Genomic DNA, 21,180 nt, shown 5'->3' on the forward strand with positions numbered 1-21,180 from the left:
CCGACTTCATAGTACACAATTTTTGGCTCCCAATTTTTTAACAGAAACGTCTTCGCTATTGAATACCTTGAAACCAACTGACACTCGAGTTAAACAATTTAGATCATTTGCATACTAAACTAGAGGCTTTTTATCTTAACATTGTGCCTTTCTGAATAAGGGAGATTCCATAGCACTTTAAATATACATATGTACATATTTATATACTTATACATACTTCAATACAAACATGGAATTGTATGCTTTTAAAAAACACATCATGAAATCTGTTTAATGATCGGCAGTGATAACTGCATCGACTATTTATATTTTCATAATGCCGTAAATGTGAACACATTTACGTGTGTGTGTGTTTGTTCGTGTGCGCTCAGTGTAAGGAAGAATGACACCTGCGTGAGGAATTAACTGCATTCCGTTTTCCTGCTTAAGTAATGAAAAAAAACAAATGCCTTTTCGAAATTCTCCGTACTTTATGTGTTTGAATTGGCTACATAAAATGGACTTATATTTAGCGCTCTATTTCTTTAATTTTTTTAGTATTATATTATTTTTCTAATTTAATATTTTTATTTATTTAAATTATGTTTTTTGTTTTATTTAAATTAATTTTTTATTATATAATATTTAACGTTCAACTTGCTTCGGAATTTTTATAACGGGGTGGAGTTTGTTAATCAATATTTCTTTGTAATCGTCAATTTTTAATAAGGTTTATTCTTTTTTTTTTAAGCTCCTCTCCATACTCAAAAAGAGGTCGTCGTATAATAAGTTTAAAGTACTATGATATTGGGTGGGCCATGTAAAATTTGCCTTTTGAATCGGCTATAAAAAAAAAGTAATCAATATTTTTTCAAACGTAGTTTTTTATTATGGAGATTGAACATTGTCATTTATGAATGAAAAATAATATCGTTCAAATGACTGCCACGACTGGCTTTACAGTAGGCCATTCGATCAACCCAATTTTTAAGCACATTTTCGATTGTTTGGACTCCAATTTCATGAATGGCAACTTCGATTTCGTGTTTTAAAGCATCAATGGTCTCTGGATGGTTCGCATAGCATTTGTCCTTAACGGCCCCCCACAAAAAATTGTCCAACGGGCTTAAATCACAGCTCCGAGGCGGCCAATTGATATCGGAATTTCGACTGATTATTCGGTTTTCAAAAACGGTAGCCAAAAGTTCGAGTGTAACTTTGGCAGTGTGACAAGTTGCACCGTCCTGTTGAAACCAAATGTCGTAAATGTCATTCTCTTCAATTTTTGGAAACAACTCGTTCAGCATGTCACGGTAACGCTCGCCATTTACTGTAACCGCGGCTGCTTGCTCATTTTCGAAAAAAAAAAGGCCCGATGATGCCGCCAGACCAAAAACCGCACCAAACAGTGACTCTTTGTGGATGCATTTGCTTCTCAACAGTAACGTGTGGATTTTCTGAGCCCTAAATCCGACAATTTTGCTTATTGACGTAGCCTCCGATCTGAAAATCAGAAAAGAAGAAGAAGACTCACCACTTTGGAAATAGGTTTTCAATATTTCCCAATTTTGTTCAAGCGTATAGCGTCCGTTTCGTAAATGTCAAACCTTTAAGTAAATTATGAACACATTTGACATGTCATTTGTGTTGCCATTCTCAAAAAATAGGTGGTTCAAAAAGCAAACGCTATATGGCCCACCCGTTATATTCGAGAATTGCTTTTGAAAAACTCCTGCCAAAATGTAAAAACTCAAACTCAAACTTTAATCTATTAACAAGATCCAGACAAAGTTTTTTGGGGCTTTCCAATTTCCAATGAAATTTTAATTTGGTAGAAAACAAAATTTGGTGTTTGTAAAGTTGATAATATCAAGAACTATAGATTCAAGCAAAGCATTCATTGAAACCCCGTTCTATAGCCCTTCAAATATAGCACCTCAAATTCCTATATTCGAAGCATTATCTAATTCTACATTTTCTTGAATTGCTGTAAAAGTGTACATACGGATTATATGAAAGTTAGGGTTATATTGTATATATCCCCTATAGTAATAATAATAATAAAATAAAAATATATGTATTTTCACAATATATAAAACAATATTTATATTATATATCATCAAACTCTGAGCTTCTTAAGGGGGTATTCTAGTGTAGAAATTATAATCTCAAAGCTTAACTTTTCAAGAATATGTCCTTAAAAGAATTGCAGGGCGTAATTGCACCCAAAACTTTAAACGCGTTTTTCTCGAAACTGTATATTTCAAAATGTTTACCTTGATTTATCAGGTTCTGCTTAACCGATTTACTTGAAATTTGGTGTGAGCCTTCTCAATATATATATCTATTGTATATATATATATATAATTGGCGCGTACACACTTTTTGGGTGTTTGGCCGAGTTCCTCCTCCTATTTGTGGTGTGCGTCTTGATGTTGTTCCACAAATGGAGGGACCTACAGTTTCAAGCCGACTTCAAACGGCAGATATTTTTGTGAGGAGCTTTTTCATGGCAAAAATACACACGGCGGCTTGCCATTGCCTGACGAGGGGTGACCGCTATTAGAAAAATAGTACTTATATATTATAAACAAAATAAAAATTTTTAATATACTATTTTTAAAAAATTCCGAAAAGTAACAAAAAGTAGAAATAAATTTATAATTTTTTCGGGCAGCCGTAATTTGGCAAAAAAAAAGTTTTTGTCGACCTTTTTGTAGTAAATACGATAGCAGTATTCATCAAGATTAATAATCTTTCTTTTTTTTTTGTTTCAGATTATTAGAACGCTTGCAATCGTGGTAGGTGTGGCGCGCCATTTTTTGTTAGCCCCCACTTCAACAACTTACAACTTTTTGAGTTTTTCGTTTTTTGAGATTTAAAAACACCTCAAATTCATGCCTCTACACTAGAATACCCCCTTAAACAAACATTTTCTTAAGCTGACAGTTGTTCATAAACTTAAGATTATGGTATAATTTGAATTTAATATTTCGTATCTAATTTCATTTTTAGCTTCTGTGAACAGATTTGTACCAGGGAACGCTGGTTAACTAGAGAAGGAGCAGAACCCGGCTACGAAATTCACCTCTGAAATTTTTTGTTAATGCTCACCACAATTTAACTGCAAAATATAGAAAACAAAATGGTTGGAGCAGAGAATCAAAGATGGAGAGTATAAGTATGAAAAAATGTTTGTTCACATTCCATGATACAGGTGATTTTTTGAATTTGTCAATAAGATTTCTAATAAGTGTATAATCAACGTTCTCTAGCTTGAACAATGCAAATACATCTCTGTTTTCTGCAGCCATTCACAATTAATGTTGCCGATTCAGGTTCAATCGTTGTTTTTCTTTAACCTCTGATTCATAACATCGTCAGAGTTCGTTTAAATATATATGTGTATATTTTCTGTTGATATACAATACATATGTACAATTTCACAATAATTACCTTTCTGTCTCACCAAATGAAGTTGCATATTTAGAGCTTTTTCTTGGATCAAAATAGCTACTTAAAAGAGAACCTGCTCAATTACTTCGCAGTGAATTGCAGAATTTGAAGGAACATTCACGAAAATATACCAAGCAGCAAGCAAAACAAAAAAATTGAACGTTGGTAGCAGAACACAAATAATAATAACATCTCCACAAAATTCCACTAAATAAATTATTATAATTTGCCTAAAACTGCGCATAAGGCATTAAACTAAACCCGTCCCGAAGTATATTTTCAGCCAAGGAAGTATTGAAAGTCGTAGATTAGAAAACAAGTAAAGTGTGTTATAGAAACCAAAACCAAGGACCTTTAAACGAACGAAAGTGTGGCATAACAGTTTATTTTCGCAGAAGTTTAAATTAAAAAATATTAAAAATGGAACGTCAATCCCATTTGGATGGAAATTTTTTGAAAATTACATTTATTGATGGCGATCACAAGTTGCACTGTTACATTAAGATGCCATCGCCAATTTATGAGGTATTGAAACGGGAAATCCACATGAGTCTCTTCGATCAGCGCAAGGTGCCGCAGTGTGAATTAAAATACTACTGGTTTGGTAAGATATCAATAAGTACCTACAAGTTTTTCGTGTAGATCTCCAAAGTGCACATACGAATATAAGTTTTTCATTTTGTATGTATTAATTTGTGGAACGACATTATATCGAACGCCACAAATAGGAGGAGGAGCTTAGCCAAACACCTAAAACTGGTGTAAGTGCCCATTATATACATATTTATAAATATGTATTCCACAGATGCAAAAGTCTTTTCGGATTTCCATGAATGTATAAGTAGTGTTCATATATCAAATAATGAAACAAAATAGTGAAATGGATTTTTAAAAATAAATAAAAAAATTTTCTCGACCGGTTTTGTGTAAATTATTATAAATGTAGAAAAGGGAAATCTTGCAAATCATTATAGCCATTTAATTGCTTAATACTTGTCACGGTTAAATATAAATTCCGTTAATTAAATGGGGATGATTCACTAATATATCCAATAAATATATCATAAAATTGATAATTCGCTTTACACATCCCTTTTATTTCATCTCTCTTTAACATAGATGCAGATTTTGATGAAATCGATGTTGTCAATCAGTGTGATTACGACGTGTTCCGTTCGAGACCTTTAGCGAAAGCGCATCTTTATGTCGCACCAATAAATCAATCACCAAAAGTTGAAGAAAAGGAAGCCAGGAAAGAAACGGACCCAGCAGATTTTGTCATACACGAGCTTGTAGAATGTGACAGTTGTGGATTGAACCCAATTGTCGGTTTCCGGTATAAATGCATTCAGTGCCCTAACTTTGATTTGTGCCAACGCTGCGAAGCTCAGCATAAGCACCCAGACCACATGATGGTTAGAATGCCTTCAGAAAACTCGCCACACAAAATTGATGTCCGGTTAAGTAGCCCTTGCGAACGAGGCAGCGGTCGGCGTTCAAAGCGTGAAAGGAAGAGCTCTAACAGTGGTGGTTGCCCTTTCTTCGAACACTCCACTCCAACATCAGCAGCTGGAAACGGGACCGAGGCTAGGGCTAATGCTAATGCCGAGGCAAATATTGGTACAGGAGGTGGAAAGCACCATCACCATCACGAACGCAAGCATCACCGTCGTCAGATGCGTAATGGCTTTTTGTCACACATGTATGAAATGATGTCAGACTTTGCCGAGGGTGGCGGGGCTTACAGGCGAATGGGTGATGACATACCTAGCACGTCAACACCCAGTGCTCCACCAAAGTCAGAGGATTCGGCTAAAGTAAATAAAGATAATGGAGCAAAAGAAGCAAATGAAGCCGTTAATGCCGCTTGTGAGTCAGCAACAAAAGCAGCTGAGGTTGCAAATGAAATTGCTGCCAAGGTAACTGAGCAGGCGGCAGAAATTACAGCAGCAGTTGCAGAGCAAGTAGCCACACAAGTTACAAATGATTTATTTAATGCCGAATCATCTACTTCAAAGACAGAGGGTCACAATGCTGCTACAGGTGCAGAGAAACAGGCTTCTGGAAGTGTAAGTTTTTCGCCGAATCGGCTCTAAGCAATGCTTTGATTTATTTTTATTACTTTGCTTTTCTAGGCTAATACTGGTGCCTCAACTCCTACATCCGACGATGTCAACAGGAAATCATATGAAAACACTTCGGTCCCTGTCACTCCGACTCTCGAAGACCTTACCCAATTTCTCGATCCCAAATTCATGAAAGCAGGCATTCAGATGCTTAACAACTTTAGCAGTATGTTCGCAAAAATGATCGACCCAATAGATGGAGCTGATGATAGCTTTGTTCCAAGTTATGTTAATTCTGGTGATCAAGCACGTAAAGCCTCTACAGCCTCAGCTGCAAGTTCAATGGGATCAACATCAACATCAAAGTCTGCGGCACCTAAAGTTGAGGAGAAAAATCAAAACGAGCAATCGAAAAATAAGGAAGCCGTAGCAACCATAGCTGACACCACCACAAAGTCTACCGCGATTCTCGAGGAAAAGGCCTCAGAAGAGCCACAAACTCCAGAGTGTCGTCGATCACAGAGCGAAGATAATGACTGGCAAATGATTGATAGGCAAGCTGCTGAATCAACTCTAAATTTAATTGATATTTCAGCGGCTAGTTCAACCGACTCGATTGAAAAAATTGAGTCACCCGGGGCAGTAGCAATAGCAGTAGCTCCAGCTTCGAATTCTGACATAACTTTTCAAAAACTTAGCATGGATTTGAAAAATCATGTAGAAAGTGAAAAGCAAAATGAGCAGATGGCAAAGAAAACTGAACTCGCTGAAGTTTCTGGTGCACAGCCCAAGCCAATGGCCAACAATAGCACATCTTCGGCCGCCAATAGCACTGGGGCTACACCCATAACTATAGCATACCATCAAGGTAAGTTTGAAATGTAGAAGTAGAGAAATTTACAATAGTAATTGTCAATTAATTTTTCAAAACCAGATGCTAGAATCAATGGAGCTATACACGCCATGATGGCAATGGGCTTTAGCAATGAGGGTGGATGGTTAACCCAATTACTTGAATCTGTCAATGGTAATATTTCGGCTGCATTGGATTTGATGTCGCCGGCACAAGGGCAAAGCAACAAATAAATTAGCAAAGGCTGCAAAATGAGCAGCTGCTTAGTAGTTTACGATTTTTTTCCTTAGTAGTGTTTAAGTAATTTAATATCTAAACTGCGAAATTGTATCCACTCGCTTTCGTCATTGAACCTATAAATCTGCACCAGCAGAAACCATTGGAATCTACAACTTCCGTTTTAGTAATGAACTATTACAGAAGTTATTGTTTCTTTTTTGGCAACAGAAAAATGTTTTACGTGCACTGAGATATTTTCAGCAGCTTTGAATATATATATATACATATTTGGTTTCATATATTTTACAAACACATGCATACTTCATGTAGTTTTCATATATTCATATTACAATCATATTTTACCCTTATAATATATTCATAAATGGTCTATAATATTTAATTGGAGGAATCATCAATATATATATATTTATATATACATATGTGTATGTTAGGGAATACACTCTAATGGAATCATTATTATATTCGAAATAAAAAAAATAAAAAATAAAAACCGAAGACTTATGTTTTTGTTCGCTAGCTTCCTAGTTTTGGTTCTTTCTTCCTTACATTTTTCTAGCCTCCTTTAAAAAAATTGTGATGTTTATAATTATGTAAAATACAATGTTTTTTAAATAAGTTTCATCACTCAGTTCTATCACCTGGTCGCATCGTCGGCGATTGCAATTATTGTTGGTGTTGATAATTGTTCGAGTGTTATTTGTGTGGGACATTTCATCGCTTTATTAAAATTTTTTTCAAGTTTGTCTCCTTCGAGCAGTCAAGTCTCTCTCTCGCAACTGCAGTGTCGCCCAGTTTTGGATATAAAAAAGCACTAAAATGCCCATTTAAAGAAAATAAACTACCAAGTGTTTATTGAATTACTTAAAGAACATGGTATGCGTGAAAAATTGCCTTTACTGTTAGCGTTTTTTTAAGTGTTTGAGGATGTGCAATAGACTGTATGGGAAGAGTTTTAAAAATTCATCCTTGTACTTAAAACTTATGTTAAAAGAATTCAAAAAAGTTTAAAGCAAGGCCGAAAAACATTTTTTTCTATATTTGCGGTTATGTAGCAAGATGAGGTGCTCCTTTTTCAAAAAGATCGTAATGGTTTCTTCAGATTATCTGTGTGTGTGTTTTTTTACTATGAAAACATAGCTTGGCATAAATACGCTAACGTATTTATTCATTTAATTTTTGTCCTAGTGTTACCATATTGTTATCATTACAGAAATTTTTATTGCGGAATATTCATTTATTGCAAAGTGTGCTGAAGTGGCGTTTATGACAAAAAACTTGGTTGAACATATTTTGGCTTGCCCTGGTAATTAGTAAAGCGCACACAAATTTCTTTTCTACCATCTTTCTTGTTCAAATTTCCCATTTATAAATAATAACTCAATAATGGTGAAAAAAATACAATATCTAATGGTGAAATAATGTAATTTTCCATTTGGTATTTATATTTATTTATTGTTATTTATATAAATGTTTATATTTATTGATTTTAAAATATTCTCCGTGAAGATCAACCCTTTGAATTTATGTGAACCAATTTACGAAGCACTTTTTTGTGTTTTTGTTGTATTTTTTAATTTTTGTATTTCATCATAAAATAATAAATAATTTTTTATATATTTTTTAATAATTAATAAAAATTTCAAGGAAACTTTCTTTTTCATTTATGTAGTATTTGGAACGAAATTTCAGCTATCATAAAATTTGACACCTTAAGATTTGGTTTCGATATAACGCAAGGCAAAGTCTCGATACTACACGGTATACCTTGTTTCGTATAACACGGTTTCGATATAGCACGGTACGAATTAACCGTGTTATACGAGGGACGCCTTACTAGCTTTTTGCGGTTTAAAGGATGGTGGTTGCTCGCCGTATAATGATTTTAGTTCATCGATGCAATCTAGTCTTGTTAATCCACGTCGAAATTGTGAAAAGTAATCACCCGGAAATGTTCACCGATCAATTCTACTTTTTGCCATGCTCAATTCTTAAAGCCACTGTAAGTAACACTAAGAATGCAAAACATTTTCAGAGCATTTATGGTAAAATAAGTGAAAACCGATAACCGCTTACCCGACTTTGGCCAAGTTTAACAAAGCGCACCGCGCCAGACGTTTCTTTCTCGTGCTAACCGGCACCAGTTGGACACACCTGATGTTTTCAACGCAGAGGAAGCCTTCCTCTTCCTCTGCTACCACCAGTTAGTATCGGAACGAATTCTTTCAGAGTCGGAGCGTTTGTACATGCATTAGATCTTATAAATAAATAAGTAAAATAAAAGCACGTGCACACACGTTCTTACTATTTATTATGATAACTATTTATTATTTATTAAAAAAGAAAAATAAATCCGTTATGTGCAATTCACACACTCTAAAATCAAAGCAATAAAATAAAGCAATAAATTAACTAGTGCCAAAAACAAAAACAAAAAAACGCAAAAATCCGACAAAGCCCTTTTATGGAAGCAGTACATTTTTAATTTCCCTTTTTTTTCATTTTGCCCATTGTATTTATTTACAAAAACGAGTTCATTGTTCTCTTTGTCAGAGGAAGGCAATCCACCACCTCCTCACTACTCCCTCATCTGATAGTCGTTAACAATTTTCTTTTATCTCTTTAAACGTTTAATTAGTATTGTTAGTTTTAGATAAATTTCGCTGATTCGAAAGCAATAAACCGCAACCGTCTCTTTTAAATTGGCTTATGAACTTTTTGGGTACTTATTTTAGTTTTTCACCGTTGGCAATTCGCTAGCTTTCTAAATTTAGAAAATGATTTTATTTAATCAATTAATAGTCTAGAAAATACAGTATTTCTTACAAACTATGAAAACAGATTAATGCTAAATAAATTAATCAAAGTAATATTAAACTTATAATTAACTCGTTTCAATTGCAACGAGTGAAAGAAAAAGACCACATTTCTTATAATTTACAGAGGAAGATTGTTAGATAATACTAAGAATTTAGTTCAACAATTCATTTAGTACCAATTTGAAGTGATTCTTTGTGGAAGAAAAATCCAGGCCAGTGTGATTTGAGAGCGAATTAAATTCTCCCCGAGTTCTAGAAATCGGAGCATTGGAAGCATAATTAGTTCTTACCATCCCTAACCAGAAAAAATTATGATTCCGTAAACTTCGCTGAGGAATATTGAAATTGATTTTCTCGAGTACCAATGGCGAGTCATTGACCCCATTTATCAAATCGAAAAGGAAAGTAATGGAGAGAATAGTCCTTCTAATATCTAGTGATTTTAGATTAATGACAAGCACCGACTTTTATAGGATGGAATTGGATCAGTGAAATTTAAAGAACGCAATGCATAACCCACAAAATCTGGACACGTTCAATCCTACTAATATGACAAGCATAATATGGTCTCCAAATAAAGATGGCGTATTCCAACTTCGAACGCATCAGAGACGTATATAACAACTTTAGAGTATATGGATCAACAAAGTCCGAACTAAAACGTCGAATAAACGCAAGTACGGAATAAGACTTTGAAATGGTGTAATTTAAATGTCTTTGAAAAGAGAATTTAGAGTCAAATACCACACCAAGATCAATAATTTCACTTCGATTGGATAAACTAGAACCAAAAATGGGGTAGGAAGTGGGTATAAGAGAACAAGATTTAGAATAAGAAACATAGAATAAGAAACACGCTTGCTTATATTTAAATCTAACTTATTTCTTTTACACCAAGCAACAACGTTATCTAAATCAGGTTGAAGGTTTTAAGAGTCCACTGTACTTGCAATCCCCGAGTATATCTTTAAATCATCCGCATACAAGAGAAAATTTGTGTTATTAAAACAACCAGAAATGTCATTTACAAAAATTATAAAAAGTAGGAGACCCAGTATACTTCCCTGGGGTACATCAGACGACGCTATAAAAGAAATAGATGATGCTCCATCAACATTAACAACCCATTTACGAGAGGAGAGATAGGATTTAATCCATTTTAAAAGAGCGGAGTGAAATCCTATAACACTCAATTTGGAAATTAAAACCTTGTGATTAAACTGTCAACTTGAATTTTTTTTTTTAGTAATATACAATACAATTTTCAAAGAACACTGCAAGATTTGAAACAGTAGATCTAGCTTTCAAGAAGCCGTGTTGGTCTGCTGAAATATAACGATTAACTGCAAAATACATTTTTTCTTTAACTATTAATTCAAATAATTTTTTAACCGTGGATAATTTGGCAATTGGTCTATAATTGACAACCTCTTTTTTTATTTCCACTTTTGAATACTGAATTAATGGTTGTTAATTTCAAGGCGCGTATGAATTCTCCTCGTTCAAGGCATTTGTTAAACATTAATAAAAGTGGATAGGTGATTGCAGAGCAGTTTTTAAGAAGATATGAAGATAGCCCACCCACATCCGATTTGGTTGATGTTTTGAGTTGCCGAATTCCATTTTCTACATTAGAAAGAATTAAGGTTAAAGAACCAATATTGATTGAGGAATTCATGTTCGAGTGATACTCATGAATTAAATCAGAGTCTGCTTGAAATTTGAACAAAAGAAGTTTTAGGACGAGTATTTTTCATATTAAGTACATCATTGCAGATCAGTTGATTTACCTTATTGAATGAAATAAAATAAAATTAACCTGAATGTATGCTTCTTCCCACTTATGTCGTCAGACGGGGTGAGATGATAAGAGTTCAAGTGGCTGAGAGATAGAATCGGAGCCTAATTCTCGTTAATCGATTCAGAACAATTTTTAAATGTTTTTTTTTTGTTTTGGATTTTTTTAAAAAAATAATATTGCGTATGGAGTTAAAGAGCCGCAGTTACACATTCAAAGAGCAACATGTGGCTCGTAAGCCGCAGGTTTCCGGCCCCTGGTTTAGGGAATCTACGAAGCATAACCAAGTTTTTTGTTTTGCCTTTTTGCAAGCTCTTCTCACCTGCAGAGTCTTTTGAAATTAAGAATTTTGCGTTGCGTTTCCTTTCCATAATTCTTTTCCAAGCTTTCTTTTTTCGCGTATTAGAGTGCTGATTTCTGAGTTTCCTATTTCGGGCATCGGCTGGAGGGGTGGATTCATTTCCTGATTTTTTAATTATCTTTTTAACTAAGGCAGCTTCTCGGTTGACTTTGCGTGATTGGAAAAATTGATTGTCAAAAAGTTCTGTTTTATTTCGGAAAAGTTTACAGTTTCCTTTGATTTCCATAAATCTTTGTATGCATTTTTTTCGATCCGGATGCTTCCATTATGTATAAATATTGGCAAGTGATCGCCTGCTGCAGTAAGCGTGTTCCTTGTGCTCAGAAGGGTTGGTGCCCAATTATTTGAAATAATTGGGAGGTTTAAGCCAAACCCATTTGCGGTATTAAAAGAACTCATCATTTTTTCAGTGTATTTCGGCAGTGTGTTTATTTTTTCTTTGCATGCATTAGGTGTAATGATGACGTTAAACTCAGGAAAATTGTTGTAGAGCTCCCTATCACTACACACACTATTGTCTTCTGAGTGTGTATTGCTGTGTCTGTGTTGTTTTCTGTACATATTTATACTTTTTATTTACATGAACATATTTACATACTCTAATACAAGTATGGAATTGTAGTTTGCTTATAATAAACGCATGTTGTTGTTGTTGTAGCAGTATCTTCGCCCTGTCAGTGTAGTGTAATTACCGGTCGTCTTCGTCTAGCTCATCTAACGGTAGGCCCAGGAAACTGGCAGTTTCGACGGGTTGGGTCCAGAGGGATGTTAGATGAGTGGGTTTGATGGGGCATGTGAAGAGGTGGTTAGTGTCGTGCGGGGTACCTTCACATGCTGGACATATGTTTAATATGTCGGGGTCGATTCTGGATAGGTAGGAGTTTAACCTGGTACAGTATCCAGAACGTAATTGTGCCAAGATTACGCGGGACTCTCGGGGAAGCTGGAGCTCTTCGTCTGCGATAGGTGGTCGTTGGACTCCGATAACGGCATTCGGGGGTCGGGAGCTTAAGAAGGTGGTAAGGGTCTCCCGATGAATGTCGTTAATTGCCTGTCTGTACACTGTCTGATCCTGGAGTGGTCTGTCCGTTTTGTCCTGGATCTCGTCCACGTAGTTGAGGAACTGTCTTCTGATGTGCCTGGGAGGTGGCTCAGGCTCGAGCAGGTGTCTGCATAGGTGAGGCCTACGGTGACACCCAAGCAGAAACTGCTTGCCGAGCATTTTGTTGTGCTCCTTAACCGGGAGCATGTGCGCCTCGTCATGCAAATGTTGGATAGGGGACATCAGGAGACATCTTGTCACGGTCCTGAAGGCAGTATTCTGGCAGGTCTGGAGCTTCGTCCACTGCGTATCACTGGTTCCAGGCAACCAGACAGGCGCGGCATAGTTAAGAACCGGTCGGCCTATTGCTTTGAAAGTCGACAGCAACATTTCTTTGTCTTTGCCCCAAGTGCTGCCGGCGAGCGACTTGAGGACTTTGTTGCGATTCTGTACTCTCGTTGCAATAGCGGTTGTGTGCGCTGAGAAGGAGAGCAAGCAGTCAAAGGTGACTCCCAAGATTCTGGGGTTGTTAACCGTCGGTATTGGGGTATCATCGACGTGCACCTGAAGTGGCAGCTTGACCTCCTTTGTCCAGGTGGTAAAAAGGGTCGCCGTGGATTTAGTGGGAGAAAGTTTAAATATAGAAATTAAAAAGCAAGGGTGAAAGGGCACCACCCTGCGGTACTCCTTGCTTTATTTTTCTCTGTTTTGAGGTTTGGTCTCGAAATATTACCGACGAGTGTCGACCACTCAGGTAGTTCGCGGTCCACCTCTTCAGCCCTGGCGGGAGTGTCGACTGTAAAATGTCATCTAGTAGCGTGGCGTGGCTGACTGTATCGAAAGCCTTTTGTAGGTCCAACGCTACTAGGACAGTCCTCTCGCAGGGGCGGTTTTGGTTTAGTCCGGGGTTTACCTGGGTGTTTATGACGGTGAGTGCCGTGGTGGTACTGTGCACTCTACGGAAACCATGCTGGTGTGGGGCTGGAGTCAGGTGTTCAGTGAGGAGTGGGAGTAGAAGGGCTTCAAGCGTCTTCACTACTGGGGAAAGGAGAGTTATCGGACGATAAGACACCCCTTGGTTGGCGGGTTTCCCAGGCTTCAGCAGTGGGACCACTCTCCCTAATTTCCACTTATCAGGAATGATGAGAGTGGCCAAGGACAGGTTGAAGACCTTTGTGAGGTATTCTACTCCCAATGGACCCAGCTTTTTCAACATCAGCATGTTTAGTCCGTCGGGGCCAATGGCTTTTGATGGTTTCATGTGTTTGATGGCCCCCTGAACCTCGTCGCTGGTGAAAGCAAGCGGTGCACTGTTGTATGGCAGTTTGTGCAGCCGTCTGGTGGCACAACGTTTAGATCTGTCGACCGGAGGATGCAGTATAAGTTGCCGGCTAAAATAGCTCGCGCATCTCTTCGGGTCCGACGAAGTACGACCGCTGAAGGTGATATCCACCTTGTCGTTGTGCTTCGTCGGGTTCGACAGGGACCTTACGGAGGACCAGAGCTTGCTCACACCAGAGGTGGAGTTACAGGACTTCAGATGCTCTACCCATTTGGTCCGCTTATGTTGGGTGACCAGTTGCCGGATCTCCGAATTGAGATCCTTTATACGAGGATCCCCGGGATCGGCCTGGCGTAGGCGGTCACGCTCGTTTGCCATAACGGCTGCTTCGGTTGGGAAATTGGGACGTAATTCCTGGATCCGTCCAGCAGGTATGAAGCGAGCCGCGGCGACTGTAATCGCCTTGGGGAATGCGCGTTCGCCTGCGCGCACATCGGTGGGAGTGGGTAGGGCTGCGAAGATGTCCTCAGTAAATTCCGCGAATCTGGTCCAATCAACTTTGTTGAAGTTGATGTATGACCGGTGATCCGTGGAAACAAAGTCGGCAGATCTCTCGATCGAGATGATAATGGGCAAGTGGTCTGATGCAAGCGATAGCATAGGTCGCCCGGTTATGCTATTTATCAGGCCAGCGCTAGCAATTGTTATATCAGGCGAGCTGCTACAATTGCTCACTACCCTAGTGGGGGCGTCGTCGTTTACAGTGCTGAACGTCGAATCGTCTATCTGCTCTGCCAATAGCTGTCCCCTACGATCATTTGGCAGGCTTGAATGCCAAAGATCGTGATGCGCGTTAAAGTCACCTACTACCAACCGGTTTTCTCCCCTGATGAGCGCACCAATATCGGGGAGGTATCCTGCCGTGCAGCAGGTGACAGGGGGTTTGTAAGTATTATAAATTTCGAGCTCGGCATCGCCTGACCGAACAGCTATACCTTGACGTTCTAAGATGCTGTCCCTACGGTCGATGCCTTCATCAATAAGACGATACTGCACTGAATGGTGTACTATGAACGCTAGGCCACCACCGTTGTCTCGCTCGCGGTCCTTTCGGTGCACATTGTAGCCGTCCCTGGTAATCAGGGGGGAGCTAGCGTGCAGTTTTGTCTCCTGGACCGCAGTTATCTTGATTCCGAACCGACTCATGAAGTCGACTATCTCGTCAATCTTGCTCGTGAGTCCGTTGCAGTTCAGTTGCAGAAGCTTGAAGCTTCGCGGGAGTGTCGTCGTAATTCGGGGAGTGAGGGATGCGTGATGTTGTCTGCATTGGTCCTGCTGTGCGTTCCGCAAAATGGGTAGTGGCCTGATGTTGTCTGATGGCCGCGCCACGGGGGGCGGTTGCGGGTGCAGAGCTCTGCAGCAGGGGGCAACGTAGTCGCGTGTCCACTCACGGGTGGTGTGCAGGCCGGAGCACCTCCGAAAGTGACACCAGCCACTGCAAGAACTGCATTGGACAGTTGTCAGGTTCCGAGGAACTACGGTCTGACACACGGAGCACGCTGTGCGGGGGACCAAGAGCTGCTGGTTTGTCCCCGCACTGGGGTAGGAGCAGGAGGGTTGTGCGTTGGAGAGGGAGTTGTGTTGCTCTTGGGGGCTCCTGACCGTTGAGGTGTTGTTAGTGGTGGCAGTGTGATGTGCCGGCACTGAGGGCAGTGTAGCCGTGGAGGCGGGGGCCGCCTGTGAGCGGGAGCAACACGTGGCCACATACCTTGTGGACCCCTCCCTATGTGTCTTAAGGCCTGAGCAGGTCTTAAGATGGCACCACCCGTTGCACTGGAGTTCAGGTGGAGCCGTTTGTGGCAAATGCAGCAGTAGAATACTTTAGGTCCGGGGTTGGGTTCGACGCCAGCCCAGAAGAGAAGTATTTGGAGCAAACTGGATGCAATGAGTTGCTCCTGGGACGAAAGATTTGGGGTAAAATACGGTACACTAGACAGGGCTAGTATACTGGGGGGCAGCCCTTGGTCGGGAATAAAAACCCGAGTCATTCCGGTAACGTAGAACCGGCTGCCATGGGAATCTCATAAACGCATCATAAAGTTTGTTTACTAATCGGTAGTGATAACTGCATCGACTATTTATATTTTTATATTGCCGTAAATGTGAACACATTTACGTGTGTGTGTTTGTTCGTGTGCGCTCAGTGTAAGGAAGAATGACACCTGCGTGAGGAATTACTGCATTCCGTTATCCTGCTTAAGTAATTGAAAAAAATCAAATGCCTTTTCGAAATGCTTCTGACTTTAGATGTTTAAATAGGCTACATACAAATCCCAAATTTTTGTGATTTTTTTTTTATATTTAGAGAAATATTTTATTTAATTAACCTTATTTAACGGTATCTAAATATTAATCGATATTTTTTTGCAATCGTAAAATTTCATTTCGTTACATCCTTATTTTATTACTAAACTTGGCTGCACTGGTGAATAATGTTCACAGCTCAGTTAAAATTATTTTTTACAATTAAATATAAATGTATTCAGTATCGAAAAACAAAGGTACTATGATACTTCTGAAAACTCCTGCACATTACATTTGCAATCAAACTCCCAAAATGTAAACTCAAAATTTAACATTAACAGCAACCATACAGAGGTTGTTGAGGCTTTCCAATTTCCAATAAAGTTAAAATTTGCTTCTGTTACCATAAACTGAAATTATTTTAGCTCAAGGAACGTTTAATTCTACATTTTCTTGAATCGCTGTAAAATATGTATATATATACATATATATATAATATATAACTGGCGCGTACGCTCTTTTTGGGTGTTTGGCCGAGCTCCTCCTCGTATTTGTGGTGTGCGCCTTGATGTTGTTCCACAAATGGAGGGACCTACAGTATCAAACCGTCTCCGAACGGCAGATATTTTTGTGAGGAGCTTTTTCATGGCAGAAATACACTCGGAGGTTTGCCATTGCCTGACAAAGGGGCAACCGCTATTAGAAAAATGTTTTTGTTAATTTTGATGTTTTCACCGAGATTCGAACCGACGTGCTCTCTGTGAATTCCGAATGGTAGTCGCACACCAAGCCATTCGGCTACGGCGGCCTGTAAAAGATGCACCTTCGCAATAAATAAAACAATATTTATATACCAAATATATTATATAATACGAAGAATGTGTATAAAGAAAAAAAAATTGTCAAACATCAAACACTGAGCTTCTTAAAAAAACATATTCTTAAACTGACAGTTGTTCATAAACTTGAGTTTATGGTATAATTTGAATTTTATGCTTCGTATTTAATTTCACTTTTAAATTCTGTGAAATTATTCGTACCAAAGAACGTTGATTTACGAGTACAAGAAAAGGAACAGAACCCGGCTACGAAATACACCTCCGAATTTTTTTGTTAATGCTGACCACAATTTAATTGTAAAATATAGAAAACAAAATGGTTGCAGCAGAGAATCGAAGGTGGAGAGTAATAAGTATGAAAAAATGTCTGTTCACATTTGATGATACAGGTGTTTTTTTGAATTTGTCAATAAGATTTCTGATAAGTGTATAATCAACGTTCTCTAGCTTAAACAATGCAAATACATCTCTGTTTTCTGCAGCCATTCACAATTGATTTGGCCTATTCAGGTTCTATCGTTGTTTTTCTTTAACTTCTGATTCGTAATATCGTCAGAGTGCGTTTAAATATATTCGTGTACATTTTCTGTTGGCAGTTATTGCAAATATACAATTTCACAATAACCTTTCAGTCTCACCAAATGAAGTTGCATATTTAGAGCTTGTTATTTGATCAATAAGCTACCTAAAAGAGAAACTGACTCAAATACTTTGCAGTGAATTGCAGAATTTGAAAGAACATTCACGAAAATACACGAAGTTATAAGCCAAACAAAAAAATCTCAACGTTGGTAGCAGAGCACAAGTGCGCAATATAAAATCGAATAGAAAGAACTGCGGAATACACATAATCAAGAAGTGAATTGACCAGAGAAGAAGTATTTTTTCAGCCAAATCAAAGTTTAGGAAACAAGTGAAGTGTGTTATAGAACCAAAACCAAGGACCTTTAAACGAGCGAAAGTGTCACATAACAAAAAGATTATTTTGCCAGAATTATTACAAAAAAAAAATTAAAATGGAACGCAAATCGTATTTGGATGAAAATTTATTGAAGATTACATACAATAATGGGGACAACACGCTGAACTGTTATATTAAGATGCCATCCCCAATTTATGAGGTATTAAAACGGGAAATCAGCATGAGTCTTTTTGATCAGCGCAAGGTGCCGCAGTGTGATTTAAAAACCTACTGGTTTGGTAAGATATCAATAAGTACCTACAAGATTTTCCTGAAGATCTCCAAAGTGCACATACGTACACGTACGAGTATAGGTTTGTCCATTTTGTATGTGTGCTATAGGTACAAAAGTCATTTCGGATATGCATGTATACTAAACATACGTAACAAAATAGTGCAGTGGGCTTTACATATGTACATGTGAACTATAATTGTCGCCATTTTTGATAGATTAAAAACATTCGTCACCCCTAAATCATAAAAAACTTCATTTTTGAACGCGATAATTTTACGCTATGAGTAGTAATTGTTATGAAATATAATTTCGTCTTATCACAGTATAAAAACAAATCCTCTTCGTCGATTATTATGAGTCATACAACATATGGCTTTGCTGTTCTCTGATTATATGTTTGTAAATAAAAACCATTATCCAATTCTTGACCAGTTTGTGCAAATGGTTGTAAATGTAGAAAAGGGAAATCTTGCAAATCATTATAGATATTCAGTTGCTTAATACTTGTCACATTGAAATATAAATGTCGTTAATTAAATGGCAATGGTACGCTAATAGGTTATTTTAATATCCAATAAGTATAAACCTAACATTCATAATTTGCTTTACGCATCCCATTTATTTCATCCCCTCTTTGAAATAGATGAAGATTTTGATGAAATCGATGTTGTCAATCAGTGTGATTACGACGTGTTCCGTTTCAAACGCTTAGGCAAAGAGCACCTCTATGTCGCACCAATAAAACAATCACCAAAAGTTGAAGAAAAGGAAGCGAAAAAAGAAAATGATCCAGCAGATTTTGTCATACACGAACTTGTAGAATGTGACAGTTGTGGACTGAACCCAATTGTCGGTTTTCGGTATAAATGCATTCAGTGCCCTAACTTTGATTTGTGCCAACGCTGCGAAGCTCAGCATAAGCACCCAGATCACATGATGGTTAGAATGCCTTCAGAAAACTCGCCTCACGTAATTGATGCATGGTTAAGTGGCCCATGCGGACGAGGCAGCGGTCGGCGTTCAAAGCGTGAAAGGAAAAGCTCTAACAGTGGTGGTTGCCCTTTCTTCGAACACTCCACTCCAACATCAGCAGCTGGAAACGGGACCGAGGCTAGGGCTAATGCTAATGCCGAGGCAAATATTGGTACAGGAGGTGGAAAGCACCATCACCATCACGAACGCAAGCATCACCGTCGTCAGATGCGTAATGGCTTTTTGTCACACATGTATGAAATGATGTCAGACTTTGCCGAGGGTGGGGGGGCTTACAGGCGAATGGGTGATGACATACCTAGCACGTCAACACCCATTGCTCCACCAAAGTCAGAGGATTCGGCTAAAGTAAATAAAGATAATGGAGCAAAAGAAGCAAATGAAGCCGTTAAAGCCGCTTGTGAGTCAGCAACAAAAGCAGCTGAGGTTGCAAATGAAATTGCTGCCAAGGTAACTGAGCAGGCGGCAGAAATTACAGCAGCAGTTGCAGAGCAAGTAGCCGCACAAGTTACAAATGATTTATTTAAGGCCGAATCATCTACTTCAAAGACAGAGGGTCACAATGCTGCTACAGGTGCAGAGAAACAGGCTTCTGGAAGTGTAAGTTTTTCGCCGAATCGGCTCTAAGCAATGCCTCGATTTATTTTTATTACTTTGCTTTTCTAGGCAAATACTGGTGCCTCAACTCCTACATCCGACGATGTCAACAGGAAATCATATGAAAACACTTCGGTCCCTGTCACTCCGACTCTCGAAGACCTTACCCAATTTCTCGATCCCAAATTCATGAAAGCAGGCATTCAGATGCTTAACAACTTTAGCAGTATGTTCGCAAAAATGATCGACCCAATAGATGGAGCTGATGATAGCTTTGCTCCAAGTTATGTTAATTCTGGTGATCAAGCACGCAAAGCCTCTACAGCCTCAGCTGCAAGTTCAATGGGATCAACATCAACATCAAAGTCTGAAGCAATGAAGGCACCTAAAGTTGAGGAGAAAAATCAAAACGAGCAATCGAAAAATAAGGAAGCCGTAGCAACCATAGCTGACACCACCACAAAGTCTACCGCGATTCTCGAGGAAAAGGCCACAGAAGAGCCACAAACTCCAGAGCGTCGTCGATCACAGAGCGAAGATAATGACTGGCAAATGATTGATAGGCAAGCGGCTGAATCTACTCTAAATTTAATTGATATTTCAGCGGCTAGTTCAACCGACTCGATTGAAAAAATTGAGTCACCCGGGGCAGTAGCAATAGCAGTAGCTCCGGCTTCGAATTCTGATATAACTTTTCAAAAACTTAGCATGGATTTGAAAAATCATGTAGAAAGTGAAAAGCAAAATGAGCAGATGGCAAAGAAAACTGAACTCGCTGATGTTTCTGGTGCACAGCCCAAGCCAATGGCCAACAATAGCACATCTTCGGCCGCCAATAGCACTGGCGCTACACCCATAACTATAGCATACCATCAAGGTAAGTTTGAAATGTAGAAGTAGAGAAATTTACAATAGTAATTGTCAATTTATCTTTTAAAAACAGATGCTAGAATCAATGGAGCTATACACGCCATGATGGCAATGGGCTTTAGCAATGAGGGTGGATGGTTAACCCAATTACTTGAATCTGTCAATGGTAATATTTCGGCTGCATTGGATTTGATGTCGCCGGCACAAGGGCAAAGCAACAAATAAATTAGCAAAGGCTGCAAAATGAGCAGCTGCTTAGTAGTTTACGATTTTTTTCCTTAGTAGTGTTTAAGTAATTTAATATCTAAACTGCGAAATTGTATCCACTCGCTTTCGTCATTGAACCTATAAATCTGCACCAGCAGAAACCATTGGAATCTACAACTTCCGTTTTAGTAATGAACTATTACAGAAGTTATTCTTTTTTGGCAACAGAAAAATGTTTTACGTGCACTGAGATATTTTCAGCAGCTTTGAATATATATACA

General features: G+C 38.4%; 1 protein-coding gene across 3 annotated transcripts; it reads left to right on the forward strand.

Annotated features, from left to right (window-relative positions):
* Nucleotides 1-3,357: 3,357 nt before the first annotated feature.
* On the forward strand, nt 3,358-21,145 carry LOC128863684 (protein ref(2)P). Of its 3 annotated transcripts, none has more exons than XM_054102964.1 (4): nt 3,358-4,039; nt 4,555-5,504; nt 5,571-6,369; nt 6,436-7,030. In XM_054102964.1, exons 1-4 carry the CDS (start codon nt 3,856-3,858, stop codon nt 6,585-6,587), a joined length of 2,085 nt encoding a protein of 694 aa, XP_053958939.1. In that variant the 5' UTR covers nt 3,358-3,855; the 3' UTR covers nt 6,588-7,030. The 3 variants fall into 3 exon arrangements, with proteins under 3 accessions (XP_053958939.1, XP_053958938.1, XP_053958937.1); XM_054102963.1 differs by lacking the exons at nt 4,555-5,504; nt 5,571-6,369; nt 6,436-7,030 and adding exons at nt 18,876-19,825; nt 19,892-20,699; nt 20,766-21,145 and having other exon boundaries at nt 3,365-4,039; XM_054102962.1 differs by lacking the exons at nt 3,358-4,039; nt 4,555-5,504; nt 5,571-6,369; nt 6,436-7,030 and adding exons at nt 17,566-18,236; nt 18,876-19,825; nt 19,892-20,699; nt 20,766-21,145.
* The last annotated feature ends 35 nt before the right edge of the window (nt 21,146-21,180 follow it).

Source organism: Anastrepha ludens, chromosome 5, assembly GCF_028408465.1.
Source record: "Anastrepha ludens isolate Willacy chromosome 5, idAnaLude1.1, whole genome shotgun sequence".
NCBI lineage: Eukaryota > Metazoa > Arthropoda > Insecta > Diptera > Tephritidae > Anastrepha > Anastrepha ludens.

Bases quoted from the DNA above. Each gene is read 5' to 3' on its own strand.
- LOC128863684 (XM_054102963.1), top strand. From the start codon at position 3,856: ATGGAACGTCAATCCCATTTGGATGGAAATTTTTTGAAAATTACATTT. The intron at 19,826-19,891 runs GTAAGTTTTTCG...TTGCTTTTCTAG, and splicing joins AGAAACAGGCTTCTGGAAGT to GCAAATACTGGTGCCTCAAC. The intron at 20,700-20,765 runs GTAAGTTTGAAA...TTTTAAAAACAG, and splicing joins AACTATAGCATACCATCAAG to ATGCTAGAATCAATGGAGCT.